The sequence below is a fragment of the Loa loa genome (genome assembly GCF_000183805.2).
Source record: "Loa loa unplaced genomic scaffold supercont3.7, whole genome shotgun sequence".
NCBI lineage: Eukaryota > Metazoa > Nematoda > Chromadorea > Rhabditida > Onchocercidae > Loa > Loa loa.
In genome coordinates, this window is record NW_018108187.1 from 688,170 (window position 1) to 705,606 (window position 17,437).

Sequence of the window (17,437 nt, forward strand, 5' to 3'; positions counted from 1 at the left end):
AGTAGAGAGAGAGAGAGAGAGAGAGAGAGAGAGAGAGAGAGAGGGATGATATACTAAAACACATTAATATCGTTTCTTTTTTCTGACATCTTTAGAAATGAAATTTTGAGAAGTAATGTCAGACATAACAGAATAATGCTAATTTGAGCAAATTTCAATTTAATTTCGAAATCTAAAATTCTCATTCAGTACTACTACTATAACAACAACAATCCTTTCATTGTTGTCGTATGCAAATTAAGTAAGCACTAATGGCTGCAAAAAGAAACAAGAAATCACCGTGAAAAAGGTCGCATACTTCTTATTTCCTTTGCATCTTGTCAAGTTGAAGCATTCATCTAAGGCTAATCGTATTTTTTAATTTGTTATCTTCAAATATTTTTATCCTTTTCTATTTTCTTAAATAAAAATGCAAATACAATTATTATATTTGAAAGGATAGAAAAGCTGAAGGAAGTGACGTGATTTCGATGGAAAAACGAAAAGTAATCTTGTTGGCTCATAAATAATCGAAAATTAAATTTAAAAGTAAAAAGTTTTTTAGTAATTGAGACTTCTGTTTCGAGCAAATGAAGTTTTATTTACTTGAAATATTATGAATGAGTAAATGTTGAATTTAGATCGGAAATAAGATAAATAATGAATGACGTTTGTTCGAATTACCATAATAATGCGATGATTTTAGAAAGATCTGATCTCATGATAGGAAACAATTCAACGAACTTATTAGTATAATCAAACGAAAAAAAAAAAACTTCAAGAGGAAAAGAATATATCGATACGGATAAATTTGCAAAAGCTATAATTCCCGGTAAGAAAACGAAATTATTCAGAAAAAAAAAACTTATCTAAAAAAAACAGAAAAAAAAATTATTTGGAAAAAAATACATGACCAAACAGATATGAAATGGATATTCTACTTGAAATATATGAATATGTGATTACTAACAGTCAACAATTCTTTTCAGCTAAATATTAGTTATGAATTTGGAAATATTAATGAACATTTTGCAGATTATAATGTTCAATTTGCACAATTATCATAAATAATTTAATAAATGTTTCGATCTGGAAAAAGAAATAAGAAATGCGCCTTTTTATATGGCAATGAATTATGAAATAATAATTTTTTTTAGGAATACTTTTTAATGAGTTTTATGCAATAGAATATTCAAATACAGGACATATTCGATATAATTTTGCAAACCAATGATCATTTTATAATTTAAGGTGGAATTATTCAAACAAATATATTGCGGTTTTTCTTTTTTTAAAAATAATATATGGCTTATAACACCAAAAAATCATACTAACATCTGTTTATGCTTTCTGTGACAACAAATTTCTCATCAAATAATGATTTTTACTCAGCAGGTGATACTTGTCATTTGCTGCTAATTTAGTGGATAACACAACACAGCAAAATTTCTCTTTATTTTATCTCAAACTTGGATAATTAAGCTAATTAAACAAAAGAAACTCCATTCATGTCGCATAATCATTAAGAGTTACAAAACACGATGCATAAAGCTAATTCCATAGAGATGTCGCCATAAGATAATTTCAAAGACATCAATTTGAAGAATATGCGAAGGATATATGAATCCTTCAGAGATTAAACGATCGCGTGGATGGACGCTTATATTAGCGCATATCGCAAACAATAAACATAAATACAATTCTGTGTATAGCTACGTGTACAGAAAAAAAATTTGGATGATTTTATTATATTTTTCTTTCGTGCATAACTTCTTCACATTTGCGACAGCTAATACGTCAAAATAAATTTTATCAAATCTTAGTATTACCTATGCTAATCTTGATGGATTAAAATTCAGCTATAAAAGTTAAATCAGCTTTAACATATATGAACCCATTTCGATAACAGATGAAAAAAAAGTGGGAATAAAAATGGGAGAATGACTGATGATTTCAAAATCAACAATAACAGCAGAAAATTAGAAAAAGGAAAAATTGGAAAATGAATAGTATTTAAAGCTGAGATCTCATTAGCCTCTGGTTAAACAATCTCAAATTGTACCAAAATGCAACTTATCTTAAATTTTGATTTTCTTTCCCTTTGTAATATTCGATTGCGAGATGATTCCGTCTGTTATTTTAAAACTTCGTTCTACAGCTAGGCTAACTATCCAATTTCAATCTTTCATTCTCTCCAACTTCTTCTTGCTAAATTTGCCAACTTCTACAAGACGTGTTTCGATTGTTAATCTAATAATTACAGTTTCATTTCTAAATATAACAAAAGTGATAATACAGTAAATTTAAGAATTTCAATTCGTTATACGTACTGTGAATTGAAAGTGTTCCAAAAAAGTAAAATACCAACTGAAGTGAAAAAGAAAGAAAAGGAAACTAAGTCAGTTAGCAACTAAATGGAATAATTAAAAAGAAAGTTGATTCGTCACTTTGCCTTCAAAACGACAATTGCATTCAGTGAGGAATTATAGACTTCTATGACATTTCAGCGAATCTCTGATATGCTATCACCCTCAGGAGCAAAAACTCAAAAAGTGAGCAATCATATGCAAAAATAAATAAAATTTGGTTAGCATCTTTTCTGATTTGATGAATTGCAGTCTCACGAATCTTGTTAAAACTTCCTAAATTCAAAGTTTGTTCCTGCATAATTTATTTCCTGCTTTCATCTCACTAATTTGCTTTTTTTAGTTTTTTGAAGCAATGAATAATTATTCGAAGGAGACACTATTTAGTAAAACCAAGATCAATTTTTTTTTTTACTGATTTACTCCAGAACTGATTTACTCCAGATTACCTGATTTACTCCAGAACTTTATGCTCATTTCAGAATTCTTGACTACATACGTCCTGGGAATTGATCCTTGCGTGATAATCCTCGAACATAAGATTATACTACTTAAAGAACTTCGTTACATCCATCAATTTCGCTTTCTACAACGACGTCACAGTATTACACGAACGTGTTGGTAGATGAATGTTTTCACGGTTGTTGCAAACCGTGGAATATTTTAGAAGCACAACGAAACTACATGCTAATTGTGAACCAGGAAAAGTGGTCAAATATCAGTCGTTTCATCCGGGACCAGGTTTTAAGTACTGTTGTAGTTATTGTGACCTAGATCTAAGTCCAAGCTAAACTGATTCTCATACATATAAAGTCCTTCAAGAAGATATTGACATCATATATTTTACTTCTCCAATTTAAACAATTGACTTTGTACCGAAATATAGATATCAGGTCTTAATTCAAGTATTGAATTGTTTATCGTCCATTCGTCCTTCGTCTAACTTTCGGTACTGCCATTTAAATAGCATTTTGAACACTGAAGTAAATGTCTCAAAATATCAAGTTGTAACAACACCATTACTGAATTTCCCCAGAACAGAAATACGTAATGTGCGATGAAGAAGAGAAGGAACGAAATGGTCGTTCAGAATTTGACATTGGTACAAGAGGTCGTAATTACCGAAGACGAAATTTCGGCAATGGACGTCATTTTAGCGGACAGGATGATGGAGATCAGCGAGAAAGGCGACGACATGTCGGTTTAGAAGAAGGTAAATTTGTTCAGATTTTCGGAAAAAAGTAAACGCAAAAGTAAACGCTATACAGAAATAGAAGTGTGTAATGAATAAGTAGCAGGATTGTTGTAGACGATATTTCATGCAAGCGAAAACGACATGGTTCAGATGCGGTGAAAGATGAAATTATGTACAAATTAACAGAGCTGCTAACACGTGTTGGTGAGAAGGTATATAATTTCGTCTTTTTCTAAAGGTTTACTGTTTCAGAGTTACCTCTCTGTTCGTAGCATTATACATCCTTGAAAAACTTACTAGTAGTAGTGATAGAAAGCAATCTAGTGATTAAAGCCCACAGAATTTGATTCGAATTAATAGACAATGCGAAAGGGCATTGTTAATGTAATAGTGAAATAACCAGAAAGGCAGGAGGAAGCTGTTTAGCCTTGCTTGGTTTAATCAGTACCCATGTTAAACCCTTATGCTTCATTTTTCAATTGAATTTAGCATATCCAGAAAAATATTCCCTCCTAGCCTTTTTTCTATAAAATCTGTTCAGAGCAGTTCATCATTAGAATCAAATTTGGAAAGTCTAGCGCAAGTTTTGGAAACGGATTTGGACACGTACAAAGAACACATCATTGAAATTCTCGTGAACTGGTATGTTTAGTTCATTTTAAATATTTCTAGACGTATATTTCTAGACGATTTTAAGTTATTTGATATTCATAATGTCTGGTCAGCATTTTATTGGTCTAAAATTTCACGAAATGTTGCTGTTTATATTCTATTTTTCAGTATATGCAATATGCCGGATAAATTGACGGTTTATTCCACTTTGGTTGGGTTGCTGAATGCTAAGAAATACAATTTCGGTGCGGAGGTGCTGCATTTTATGTTTCGATTCTGCAAAATTTTTCACAATAGATTGTTGTACCGAGTCTCTTTATTGCATTCATCATTTTAATTTGCAGCTTTTGGACAAACTGCTTTCGAGATTGGACGAATTGATGAAAGCGAATGATTTTGATCACGCTTTATACGTTGTAAAATTTTCAACTCTTCGTGTTATTTTGGTTTTTTTCTACAAATTTATTGATTTTATGTGCGTTGAAATCAGAGTTGAGTGTTTTTATTGGAAAACTGGATAAATGGAAATTGAGAATTTTATTAGTGACTTTAACACTAAATTTCGTTGGAAATACCAATTCAAGGTATATCCATAAAAGCTTTCTTGGGATTATTTATTTGTTGAATTTTGGTATTATTCACTTCTTGCAGGAGTTATAATTCATAATTTATGTTTCAGGTGATATTTTTTTCTGATTTGGTCAACTGTAGGGTGATCACACTGGATTCATTCGTAGATTTCCTTGGCGATCTCGTAAACAGTGCTTCCCAAGCAGGGATACCGCAGGTATAGCTTCATAGTTCGCGTATTTATTAGATCGTGAATTTTGATTGGACCATTCATGTCTATAAACCCATTACATTAAGTGGGTTCGATTCGGCTACGTATTGCTTTTTCAGGTAAGACGTGATTGGTTTATCTATGTGTTTCTGCATTGTCTTCCTTGGGTTGGCCAAGAGCTTGCCGAAAAAAATGAAGACCAGTTAAGTGCTATGTTGGACACTGTTGAAAAATATCTGCACTCGCGAAATAAGGAGCATGTGAAGGTACATTAGGGTTTTTGGGATTTTTGATATTTGTTAAATCTTTTTCAAGTCAGTAAGTGATTTAGGTTATTACTTTGATTTTTTTTTTTTGTTTTGCATACCTCAATCGATTCTGAGAAGTGTTTGTAGATTCTGCAAGTTTGGACAAGATCTATTCACGAACAAGAAGAATATTTGGATTGCTTATGGGCGCAAATCTTGAAATTACGGTCTGACAGATGGAGGGAAAAATTTATCACCCGTCATTATGTTGCTTTTGATGGGACATTAGCGGATGCGTTACAGCATAGTTTGCCAAGGTGTATTTTTTCATCTGATTTCTTCTTATCGTGATTCTTATTGCCTATCTTGTTAAAATTTTCTTTTAAGAAAGTCAGACCGGAACTAAAAATGATTAAACAGAAGGTCGAGAAAGAAAAGATAGTAGAAAGGCACTCACCTTCGCCCATAAGAATCGCTAACTACCCTTAAACTTTATGCCTTTTAGAAATTAACATCATTTCCACCTGTGTATTGGTTTATTTTCACATGACTTTGCTACATTTAATTTAAATATTTTTTTGTTGTTAACTTAATTCAGTTACTTTCTTCAACTTTTTGTTATTTCAGCTTTGAACCACCACCACATACTCCGAACAGTATCTATCCTCTTCCGAGTGTGGTGTTCCGCTTTTTTGATTACGCCGATTGCCCAGATGATGTAAATTTTTTTTGTTTACGAATCCTTAAGTTTTATTCAGAGTTTAGCATAATAATGTGATTCACACTGGTTTTTCTTAGCTGAAAGCGCCCATTTCTTTAATATTTCATTCATACATTTTATATATCTAAGGGACCGCTTCTTCCTGGGGCGCATTCTATAGAACGATTCCTGGTTGAAGAGGAATTACGGTGGATCTTGGATCAGGAAAAAACAAACAGAAAGAGATGGTATATGCATTTTGAACAAGCTTTTTTTTTGGTTTTTTGAAGATAATTTTTGTTTCACTACCTTTTTGCTCTTAACCTCATTTCTCAAGATACTTTGTCGAAATTGCCTACTGATAGCTCGTCATTTCTTCACTTTGCAGGTTTCTGCACGTTGGATAGGGAATTTGTCTCTTATAATGTTATTCAAGTATTGAAATTTTAGTGCATCAAGGTTATTGGAATACGATAAACGCACATTAGTACCAATAAACTATGTTATATTAGAAGTGATCTTTTCACAGTTGTTTCATTTACCCGAGGCACCTACTCGGCCAATATTTTATGGAAGTTTATTGATCGAATTGTGCAAAACTAAAAGTATGCCTCAGGTAAGTAAATTTGCAAAAGTCACCTGCTTGGTAATTTGCTCCTTAAATTTTTCGTTGCCGTCGGAAAATAGATTGTATCCATTTATCATTCAGGTGATTTCCTTCCGTCCGCTGTTTTAAATTCATTTTGCTTAGCGCTTACCGAAAGGGGGAGAATTTTTAAATTTTTGATTCACATGTTTTTGCTTTTGTAACTTGGGGTAGGAATGTTTCGTTTCCTCAACATTTCATTTTAGGAATAAACATAATATATATTAGTAGATAAGATAATATATGTTGGTAGATGTCCTTTTTTCTTTCATTTTAGATATTTCGTGCAGTTTAATTTCACTTAAGCGGGTAGCATTAATTTCAAGTGTGTTGCTATAATATACAAATCGGTTTACATTAAATTTTCTTCAGGTAATAGCACAAGCTGCCGAAATATTCTACCAGAGGATAGATTCGATGCAAGTTGCTTGTATCGATAGGTAAACATTCCATAATTACTTTCTCATTTCAGAGGTAAAAGTATCTTTTGATTTACTGCCATTACGTTTCTCTTTTCAGGTTAATCGATTGGTTTAGCTATCATATGTCAAATTTCGAGTACCGATGGTCATGGTCGGATTGGAGTGACTGTACTGAATTAGATCGTCTTGCTCCAAAGCATATATTCGTACGGGAGGTGACTAGATTGCAGTATCTTGATTAATATTTTCTTTGATTAGATTGTGTTTCATTTCTCTTTTCAAACTTGGACAAACAGAATAATTTGATGATAAACTGCTATGTCTTTCAACACAGCAATTAGGTTTTTTGTAGATGTTTCATGTTAATTCCTATTTAAATGTTTGAAATTTGCGAAAAATAAATGCAGGTACTGGATAAGTGTATGCGGCTATCATACCACCAAAGATTAGCAGAGTTCTTACCTCCTGCATTTGAAAAAATGATACCACAGAAACCTGTTATATCCTACGATCTCAATGATGGTAATTTTCCTTTCATTCAAAATTTCAACATTGCTTCCGTCAAATTCTTAATGAGTTTAGAAAGTCCCAAGGACCTCTTCCCTTAGTATAATTGGCGGCAATTTATATTTGATTAGAATATGCCAGTAACACATATTTTCATTATTCACAGCAATGAACAATACTCAAGGGAATTAAGAAATAAAAAATATATCGGTGAAATTTATTTATGTTTACTGGATTATTCCTTCGTTTAAGATGAACATCCAGACCGTGACTTTGCTATAACTCTCGAAAAAGCCTTTCGCGAGAAAATATCAGCTGATGAGATGATTGATTTATTGCGTAGCAAAACTGGAAATCGAATGGATATCAACTCTAGATTATCTATTTTTTTCAAAGTACTGCTTTATTTAGCTCGAAAAACTTTCAGTCACAATTTTGCTGCATTAACGAGGTGGGTCAATTTTGATGATACAGCATAAATTTATTTTGACATGTCACTTTTGATTTGTAAGCTGTTTCTTCTTTAGGGGATAGGCTCTTGTGGTCACAAAACTTCTAGTAAGTACGTTTGGAAGTTTTCGTTTTCTGATCTGTTAATAGACATTGCTGTTTTGCATTAATAATCTTCGCGATGCAGCTGATGTTGCAGTTTTTAGATCTACGTTTTTAGATACGTGCTTTTAGAAACTACTTTTTAGATCAACACACTTTTAGATCTACATGCTAAGCCTGTATGACTAGTTGCCTAACCGAGCATAATCTTAACATTTAGCTTTTGATGATATAAAGCTTTGATAAAAAAAGCTGGTTTATGTTTCGACATATACATATTGTTGTACTTGGCATGTAAATACTGTTTCTTTCCGATAGATTTTTCGTCTTCACAGATATTACTCAACTCTGAAGGAGTTTATTGGCGGTAGAGAGGATGGGCAATTAACTATTTTGCGGACGCTTTATGAGACCTGGAAGCTCCATGGACAGGTTTATTTCCTTCAAAAATTATTCGCTGTATTTTCCTCGATCTGTTTTCTTTTTGTTGCTATTTTACCAAGCTGTCCTGTCTAAGTCATATGTTTGTTGGCCCTTGATGGACCATTTTAAATGGCCTTTACGGTCCGACTTACACTATTGTTTGGTTTAGATATACTTGAATCTCCGTTGATAAAACTCAGAAACTAATACACCAAACTCCATTTGAGGCATCTGGGCCGCCGTGCATGGAATACGACAAATTGTAATATTAGTTTGTGTGAATTGTTTTGGAACATGCATTCATTTTCTGATGTTTGTTTCACATATTCTTACTGTATGTAAATATATGTGTATAGACCAAAATTATTTTCCAGATGGTAATAGTACTGGTGACAAAATTATTGAAAATGTCGCTGGTTGACGCTAGTGCTGTTGTGGCTTGGTTATTCAGTGAGGAGATGAAGCCTGAGTTTGAACGGTACTGGGAATTTCATTCTGTGTACAGTTGAAGACGAATTAATTTTAGTACTAGTATGTTACATTTCAGATTATGGATTTGGGAAGTACTAAATAGAGCTCTCGAACATGTCAGTGGGCATGTTCATCGAAGTAGACAAGCAATCGAGAACGCGAAGTTGAAAAAAGAGCAGAAAGAATTGGATCATGAGAAGGATGATTTTGTTAGTCTCTTCATGCTTTTTTTTATAAGGGCGATTCAAGGATTCTTTAAAAACAAAAAGAGCTATTGTATTAAATCGTTAGCTCCTAAGGAATTTCATACAACATTTTTTCATTTCTGTATGAATAATATTCTTGAAGGATATGGAAACAGATGAACATGACATGACCGATCCTAATACGGTGGAACCAACTGTTAAAGAAAGTGAATTTGCTGATTTGCATGAGTGCCTGAAAAACTTACTTCTTGACGTGCTTCATGCAAGTTTCCCTTGGCTCTTCATTTCTTGTTTTCGAAAATTGTAAATATATACGTGTCTTTCGTGTCGAAAGTGATGTCGATTGCTATTTGCTGTAAAATGACGTGGTGTAAAGTGCCAAGCGCCATTTGACCTTTTGGTATACAGTGGTTAGAATTAGGGATAGGTTGTTTTCATTAAGTTGATGAGTATGGCATTAATTAGAACCACCGGCAAAAAGAGTAGTCGTTTGGAGCTTCTAATTAGTTTCTTTTTCATTAGTCAAATATGGAACAGACTTCGATTTCAGAAGTTTATCGTTACCTTGGCGGAACACATCGTCAACAGCGAAAGCAGTGGGAGTGATTTCCAGAATAACTGGTACTTGTACGTCACTGGACGTTTCAAGAATGTATTTCTAAAGGTCAGCATTTTGTCATTTGTTTTTCAGTACTTGAGGACAGTGTTTCAGGGCTCGGTATATACGTCAGGGTAGATAGTGAGGTGCTTCAAGTAGTTTATCTGACTAAATTGACAGATGTATAATTAACATTATTAAAAGGATATTAGCAATGGAACAGTCCAGGTTCATTGCTATTCATGTCTCGCAGATTTTTACATTATCCTAAAAGGCACTTGGTGAGTGGCAATAACAATTACTGGATACCGATTTAAACAATGCTTTGTCATCCAGCTTCATACCGTTGTTTATTACCAAGCATTGGATCGGTTAACTGATTCAGTTTCCAGCATTGGAAGGACTTATTTGAATTTCGGGAAGCGCTGGAGAAAGAGCTTTTTAAGGAAATCGCTATCGATAACAATGTGATGGAAAATTACAATCAGTTTAAAGCACTTATGGCGTAAGGAGAGGTAATCACAATGCTGTGTTTTTGCTGTCAATCATAGAAATGTATGGAATTGGAATTCACACTTAAAACTGATTTTTGACTGTTAAATTCTTTCAATGAAAAGACAGGGAATGTTCAAATGGAAAAATTGAAATCTTGGATGTGGAAAATTTCAGCCTTAATTTCTCTCCACATCTGCCTTTTCGGGATGAACTTTAATGTGACAACAGTGTAAAATTACTTCGCAGTTGTGACTTATTTTTGCATTTGTTGTTTTTAAATTAAATTTCTATCTAGAACTTCGCTTCTCTACATTTCATGCATAACTGATACCAGCTAACACGGAATGGCATAATTTGTAATGTTAAACTACATTTTGTATTTTAATATGTCGTTGTAAATGCTCCAAAGATATGGGGTTTTTCTACCTAACACTTATAGCGACAGACAAGTACTACAGCATAGAACTGCAACAAATTTTAGTTTTAGACTTACAAAAGTAACTGCCATTATTCAATTAAAGTAACATCACGATACTGCGTGCAGTTATTTTGCGTTTGGCATTTCCTATTTGTAAGAGTAAAATCCTTCGCCAGACTTCTTTCCAAACTTTCCTTCAGCGACCAGTTTGTTCAGCATCGGATTTGGATCGAACTGCTTCTCATTTGGATGGGATTCGTGCCATCCTGAAATTAGGTCCCACTGTAAAAACTTTGTTTCTACATATGGGCTAAGCAGTCCATAAACTCACCATCCAGGATGAATTTTGTCGTATCAAGACCTACATAATCCAGCAGTTCAAACGGTCCCATTGGATAGCCAGCTCCGAGCTTCATTGCTGTATCGATGTCCTGTGGTGATGCATCGCCCCGTTCAACCATTCGAATTGCTTCTATCAGATATGGAATCAGCAGACGATTGACAATGAAACCCGGAGCATCCTGAAATTCGCGAATATACTGTGACACTGCATATGATTATCAGGTTCAGCTTACCTTGCATTCGACGGTCGTTTTACCGACCGCTTTCGCGAACGTCTGAAGAGCATTAAATGTATCATCGGATGTTTCTGTCAACCGTACTACCTGAAAATTCAGTCTTCACATATGGATTCGGACCAAAGACCCATACTTTTTGCTGACATGGCTCAACTAATTTTTTGTCCTTTTTTGGATTCGTATCCGACGACGCTTTTAAATTGCCCAGAAGTGATAGTTTTTTGAAACACGACAGATTTGTCTGTGAATCACTGAAAGGCTACAAGAACTGAAGATCAATAAGAAATGTAATGACTTACCTCACATAACTTCATTATTGGTACAGGATTGAAAAAGTGCAAACCGCCAAATCTTGATTTATTTTTTAAATTTCTTGCAATATCTTGTAGCTTCAATGAAGATGTATTGCTAGCAAGTAGTGTCGGTCTGGAACCGTAGTGCATGATTGATTTTATTCCTTATGAAAACGATGTGATAGAAATCACCAACATAGAAATCATAGAAATCACCAACATGTGCTGACAGTCTGATGTTAAGATGGATGTGCGGATAGTTATGGTATTTATTAGTCATTAGTTCAACAGCTACTAAATGTATCTAATATTGTAACCGCAAAGCAGCCTACTCGAGGATTATTACTGAGCAATAAGTTGATATTTGACACTGGATAATCATTTTTGAAACTACTGAAAGTCATACTAATTTTAACAACCAAGTGACAAAATTGACCATAAAAAAAAGACCTTGTAATAATAGCCTCAATTTGTTCAAACAATTTTTGCTTCATTGGCAAATTTTCGACAACTGCTTCAATCACTAAATCTGCCTTCTGAACACCTTCTCCAAGGTTTGTCGTCATCACTATTTTTTCCATTACATTTTCAGTGATTGATGCTTCCGGCTATAGTAGACATAAATTGACAAAACTCTCAGTTACGACGAAGTAATTAGCAACGAGCTGATATAAAGAAAAATAATACACGAGGAGAAGGTAATGGAAATAGCAAAAAAACAGTAACAGGAAATAATACATAACTATAAGAGACTAGCCTACCTTTACACCTTTCTTGCACTGCTTTTTTGTTAATCGTTCCAAATTGTTCCGAATATACTTTTTTGATTTATTCAAGACAGCATCCGTCTTATCGACTAATGTTACCATTATCGACGCTTGCGCTGCTACCTGTAATAAATGAATACATAGCTGTATAGGATGTGTATAAAAAATAAAAAATCATCTGACATTTCAGTCATGTAATTCATTATTTCCCATATAAAGCTTGGAGAAAGGTTTAAGAATATGAAGCTATTTCGAAACCAGACCTTTATATCACCAAAAAAATGATCCAGTGCAATATACAATAGAAAGATGAGTACAATTTAAAGCAAGTTATTTGGCAAAAATGTGAGAAACCTGTGCAATTCCACTACCCATCAATCCGGACCCAACTATGCAAATGTTCTTCACGGGGAATGCAACTGAACTGAGTTTACGAACTCTAAAATCAGATACTGCTCCAAATTTACTGCTTAGTTGCAACATTCCGAAATTGGGATGAACCTGAAATAAGCAAAAGTGGCAAGAAATGAAAAGTTCGGAAAATTTTCACCAGTAACCAAATTTATGCCAACGAGATTCAAGATGGTTTTAGAAGTTTCCTCCCTCGTAACATTTTACAACTTTTAGGTGGTCGAAAATCATTTACTTACAAGGTCATTTTCAATTCTCAACTATTGCTTAAGTTAACCTAGGCCCAAATTACTTTCGTAAATGATTCCTTCATTCAGTTCATTCAACTGAGATGAGTATTGTCATTTCTATACCACAGCAAGTTATGAATTGCAAAGTATGTCTTAAAACTATTAGCAATTTATTCAGAAGTTCCTACTCCTTATCTTGCCATGGTATATGAATTAACAATCACCGGGAAATCTCAAAACAAGAGCAAAGGATGCTCTGATTGGTTGACCAATCACATTACATATTAGTTGGCCGAAATATCTACAACACATTGATATAACTACGCAGCTTATGCATTACTGATTGGACGACCTAATTAAACAGTGATAAAGATGAGATCAGTTGTACTAATTGTCATATCTCTTCTTTTTTTTAGTACACTGTAAAAAATTGTGACAAATGATTGATTATATAAGGTGAAATCGTTGCTACTTCGACAGCAGGAAACATTATCATCTAATTTGTAGTGTTTTTTAAAATTAAAACAAACAGCTTAAAAGAAATCTAATAAGCTTGAAGAATGAGGGATAACTGAAGGTAAGCGAAAGAAAGATTTTATTTTTTACTTTTTATTCGGCGATTTTGTCTTCCCAAACTTAAATTTAACATTTCAGTTCGCAAATGACTCACCCCAAGATCTGCAGGAATGTTCCAGACGAGGAATAAATGCAGGAAAGAGATAGAATGAGAATTAGGGATCTGCTTTTCAATTTGATTTTCAAGGTTCAATTTGCAAACAATTTGCTTGTAAGCTTGAGAAAGAGCTCAATATGAGGAATGAAAAAGGAGCAGAAATTCTGAGGATTTCATTTTCTTTAATTTACTTTTCGAATTCCAATCTTTTCTTAAATTAGTTCTATTAGTTTTTATTCTGTCTCCTTCCTGCATTTGTCCTTGTCCGGAACATTTCTGCAGGTTTCAGGGAAGTTATTTGCGAGGTGAAATGTTAAACTTAAGTTTGAAAAAAATAAAATGTTCAGGACTTTCTTCCACTTGCCTTCAGTTATCCTTCATATCTCTTAATGGTTCTTGATTAGTTTTTAATTAATTTTTATCTATTAATTGACTTGTTATCGGTCACGGTTAATTAGTTGAACAGTGTCTCATTTTACCAGTTATCTTAGCATACCTTTTGCAATTTGTTCCTTTCATTACTCAGCTTTTTCATTACCTTTTTTTTAATTTTTCAGTTTTTTCATTTTTTCATTCCTTTCATTACTCATTTCACCACTCAGTTTTTGCTTACTTCTACAACAATACATCGGATAAATTGACTTCAAATCCTTACTTTTAACTGATATACCGGTTAGTGTTCAAAGATGGAATTTCAGTTTTAAGAACAACGTACACGCAGATACTCTTGTGAAATACTAGCAAGAAGTAGCCTTCAAAAACGCTTTTTAGAAGCTCTTAGAATACCTCCTAAATAAAAGTTCATAGACAATAATTATGAATGCTATCACCCGGGACGAGGGAGACATTTCTAGGTGCCATGCCAACTGCCCGTGTATGACGATAAAATTAAAATTTAAATAGTAATTACGAACGGGATGACAAAACGGCGATATAGAAGAAACATCATGAGCTTGGACAATAATGGAGGCGAGTCAAAATTATCCGCGATTTGATACAAAGTCTAAAACAGATAACGCTTCCATTAGCCTTCTAGTTTTATGTCGAGAAAAAAAAAGTGGATCGCTAGAAGAATAAAACTTGTTAGTAAGTACTTCGTTTAGAAATCAAAGTCGAAAATAGAAAATTGTTCATAATAGTAGAAAATCGAACATTAAAGAATCCATACAAGCAGCATAAAATCCGGAATGATGGAAAGATTTCAATTAACGATAGAAAAATAGGAATTTACCTCCAGTTTTCTGATCCTAGCCAAATACAAAAATGAAGGAATCTGAGTAATTTCGAAAACTGACGAACTGAATGATCGATCAGCAAGATAAAATGGGAACTTTTTCCCGAAGAATAAATATACAGAAAGGGGGAAAATGGCAGTATATGCAACTCAATCGCATAGATTTAACTTTCCCTCTCCAAATTTTGCTTCTAATTATAACAAACTTACGGTAGCAGAAGAATCCAGTAGTGATCGGAATTTTTTGCAGAAATTTCCTAAAGCTCGATAGAATTATTCATCGTTTAGCTTCGTGTATCGATCATCAGTGTTAACTAAGTAACTTGTCGTGTGCTCCCAATACTTTTACATAGTCCCCCTGAATAGAGAACTACAAGGACGTACCGTTATTTACCCATTACTTTTTGAATTGTTTACTTATTTGCATTGTTAGCTTGTTTTTTTTTTTTTTTTATTATCATTTCTACGGGACATATGTTTATTCCCGTGTGTTAAATAATACTGATAAATTACCCTCGGGAATAACGGCTTGACTTTGAGTTCAATTTTCATTTTAAGTTCATTGTATGGATGCTTGAAAGTTTGCTTCAAAAAGCAAAAAAGCCTGTAGGCTTTCTAATCAAAGATATACTTCATTTTCATTGGTATCAGTTTAGACTAATGTAGTCAACCGCAAGCACATAGCAATCTAAACTGCTATGTACTTGCATAACAATTTAGACTTATAATTGCTGGCTACACATGTGCGCAAAAGTTTAAACCGATGTTAACGATTATATAGGTAGGTATTAACTTCAGCTAATGTTACTTGTTATGCATAATAAAGACATCGAGGAACATGCCTTTTTTCCCTCAGCAGTTACAGAAATTTCTCTGTCAAAGTTGGTGGAACAAGGACTGGAGTAATGAGTGGACTGGAGTAATGCAAATAAATTTTGTGAATAACGCCAATGATTTGAAGCGCTGATAGAGATCAATTTATCGATTTTGAAAAAGATATAAGTCACCGATAGAAATTAACGTTTCCTCATTTTATGGGTCATAAATCACAGGTGCGGGAATAGAGCATCTGGTATTCCTTTGTGTTCCATTTGTTTATCACGATTCATCCGATACTGGATAAAAGTGGCTTACCAAATAAGTAAATTGACTACATTTGACAACTTTTAAGTCTTAGAATTCTTTTCAATAAGCCCATCATATAAGGCTAAATTCGTCAGGATAACAATCTGAGTAATCAAATAATGCAAGAAATCTTGGTCTCTATGAAACTATTAACAAGAAAATTAATTCATAAGAAAAAAGAAATCCCACTCACAGTTTTTGGGTTTATTTATGCAAAAGAGCAATGCAGATTTCATACAACCTGAGATTCTGAAATATCTACGTCCTATGATTTCGTCCTCTTATATCTGCGTATGTCCTATAATATTGAAAAAGTTCTATAATATTGAAATACAGAGGAAATAATGTCTCTTCCTATTTTTCTACAGATTGTTTGTTCTTATGGTTCGCCGCCAGTTGTACGTTTTCGGATGTGCAAGTGACGGGCAATTGGCTTTTCGGCCAAATTCTGCTGGAAATGATGCCCAAATGATGCTTTTTCCGCATTTGGTATATGGTGCACCAACCGGACAGCATGGTGTTACTGTGAAAGCTGTTGCTAGTGGTGAAAAGCACACGCTGTTTCTGGCTAATGATGGAAAGGTTTGGTCTTCTTTTTTATGTCAGTTTCTTTCATTTTCGGGTTGGTTCATTTTTTTTAAAACCTTTGATTATTTCCATATGTCTTCTTTTAATTTGCTGCATCTTTACACCTTTCTTTCTTTGTGACCAGTCTTTGTGAAATTCTGGAATTTGTCTCATGGACAACAAGTTGTCATTTGAAAAGTATTCTTTTAGTGTACGGCCATAACTTTCTGCTGTGCATTATGAATGATTGTTTCAAATGTTTTTTTCACATCGTTCTTTCTGACTAGAATTCTGTACAATTAAATTCGATTTCATGGTTTCAGAAATATTCGTTGAAATGTGATAAGGTTTTTAATTAAATATGCGGGAGGTTGGATTTGGTGGTTTTTCGAATTTCCGTTTCTTTAATTTTATTGTTTGATAATTTGATTAAGTTCAAATTTCAAAGTGGATCAAAATAACATCCTTTCATGTTTTTTCTTTATTTATTGTTAAAATACATTGAAAAGTTATAGGTTTGGTCATGTGGTAGTAATTATAATGGTGAACTTGGTCGAGGAGGTGTCAAAGAAGGCTCATATACCATATATCCAGTACACATATCAAATGCAGTCCGTATCATCCAAATATCAGCTGGTCGAAGTCACAGTATGGCAGTTTCAGACGATGGTCGGTTGTTTGCATGGGGTAGTAACAGTCATGGGCAACTTGCAATGTCTGGTGATATCCTTATTTCTGACACACCCAAGTACTTTTTATTGTTTTCTAAAAATTTTCTTCATTAGTTTTTTGTGATTGGCTGAAGAATAAATAAAACCGAGTTTTAATGGTAAATTCAAACCATCAATATACATATGTACATATATATATATATATATATATATATATATATATATATATATATATATATATATATATATATATATATATATATATATAT

General features: G+C 33.4%; 3 protein-coding genes across 5 annotated transcripts in view; 2 read left to right on the forward strand and 1 right to left on the reverse strand.

Moving 5' to 3' along the window:
* Nucleotides 1–3,379: 3,379 nt before the first annotated feature.
* On the forward strand, nt 3,380–10,430 carry LOAG_06484 (hypothetical protein). Its single transcript, XM_003142020.2, has 21 exons — nt 3,380–3,558; nt 3,655–3,752; nt 4,082–4,182; nt 4,321–4,405; nt 4,497–4,568; nt 4,832–4,939; nt 5,053–5,199; nt 5,329–5,498; nt 5,809–5,899; nt 6,032–6,129; nt 6,332–6,497; nt 6,900–6,967; nt 7,047–7,164; nt 7,357–7,471; nt 7,709–7,907; nt 8,344–8,440; nt 8,806–8,909; nt 8,979–9,111; nt 9,251–9,370; nt 9,659–9,772; nt 10,099–10,430. The coding sequence occupies exons 1-21, from the start codon at nt 3,396–3,398 to the stop codon at nt 10,213–10,215; spliced, it is 2,484 nt and encodes an 827-aa protein (XP_003142068.1). The 5' UTR covers nt 3,380–3,395; the 3' UTR covers nt 10,216–10,430.
* Nucleotides 10,431–10,574: 144 nt separating this feature from the next.
* Nucleotides 10,575–15,164, reverse strand: LOAG_06485. Of its 2 annotated transcripts, XM_020447152.1 has the most exons (9): nt 15,016–15,164; nt 14,486–14,574; nt 12,612–12,758; nt 12,252–12,380; nt 11,941–12,098; nt 11,497–11,623; nt 11,195–11,284; nt 10,951–11,140; nt 10,575–10,885 (listed from the first exon to the last, which is right to left on the reverse strand). In XM_020447152.1, the coding sequence occupies exons 3-9, from the start codon at nt 12,738–12,740 to the stop codon at nt 10,767–10,769; spliced, it is 942 nt and encodes a 313-aa protein (XP_020302587.1). In that variant the 5' UTR covers nt 12,741–12,758; nt 14,486–14,574; nt 15,016–15,164; the 3' UTR covers nt 10,575–10,766. The 2 variants fall into 2 exon arrangements, with proteins under 2 accessions (XP_020302587.1, XP_020307334.1); XM_020447153.1 differs by lacking the exon at nt 14,486–14,574.
* A 1,132-nt stretch (nt 15,165–16,296) lies between these two features.
* Nucleotides 16,297–17,437, forward strand: part of LOAG_16556 — a 7,617-nt gene continuing 6,476 nt past the window's right edge. For both annotated transcript variants that reach the window (XM_020449207.1, XM_020449208.1), the window contains exons 1-2: nt 16,297–16,512; nt 17,013–17,245. In XM_020449207.1, the coding sequence (XP_020307335.1) occupies nt 16,312–16,512; nt 17,013–17,245 (434 nt within the window). In that variant the 5' untranslated portion in view covers nt 16,297–16,311. The remainder of the gene's footprint in view (nt 16,513–17,012; nt 17,246–17,437) is intronic.

What these genes read in the sequence shown, in the direction of transcription:
- LOAG_06484 (XM_003142020.2), top strand. Translation starts at nt 3,396, where the DNA reads ATGTGCGATGAAGAAGAGAAGGAACGAAATGGTCGTTCAGAATTTGAC. An exon ending in TTGATCACGCTTTATACGTT is followed by an intron (nt 4,569 to 4,831) that starts GTAAAATTTTCA and finishes TTTATGTTTCAG; the next exon opens with GTGATATTTTTTTCTGATTT. An exon ending in TTACAGCATAGTTTGCCAAG is followed by an intron (nt 5,499 to 5,808) that starts GTGTATTTTTTC and finishes TTGTTATTTCAG; the next exon opens with CTTTGAACCACCACCACATA.
- LOAG_06485 (XM_020447153.1), bottom strand. Translation starts at nt 12,740, where the DNA reads ATGTTGCAACTAAGCAGTAAATTTGGAGCAGTATCTGATTTTAGAGTT. An exon ending in AGTGCAAGAAAGGTGTAAAG is followed by an intron (nt 12,099 to 12,251) that starts GTAGGCTAGTCT and finishes TGTCTACTATAG; the next exon opens with CCGGAAGCATCAATCACTGA. An exon ending in CAATAATGAAGTTATGTGAG is followed by an intron (nt 11,285 to 11,496) that starts GTAAGTCATTAC and finishes CTGAATTTTCAG; the next exon opens with GTAGTACGGTTGACAGAAAC.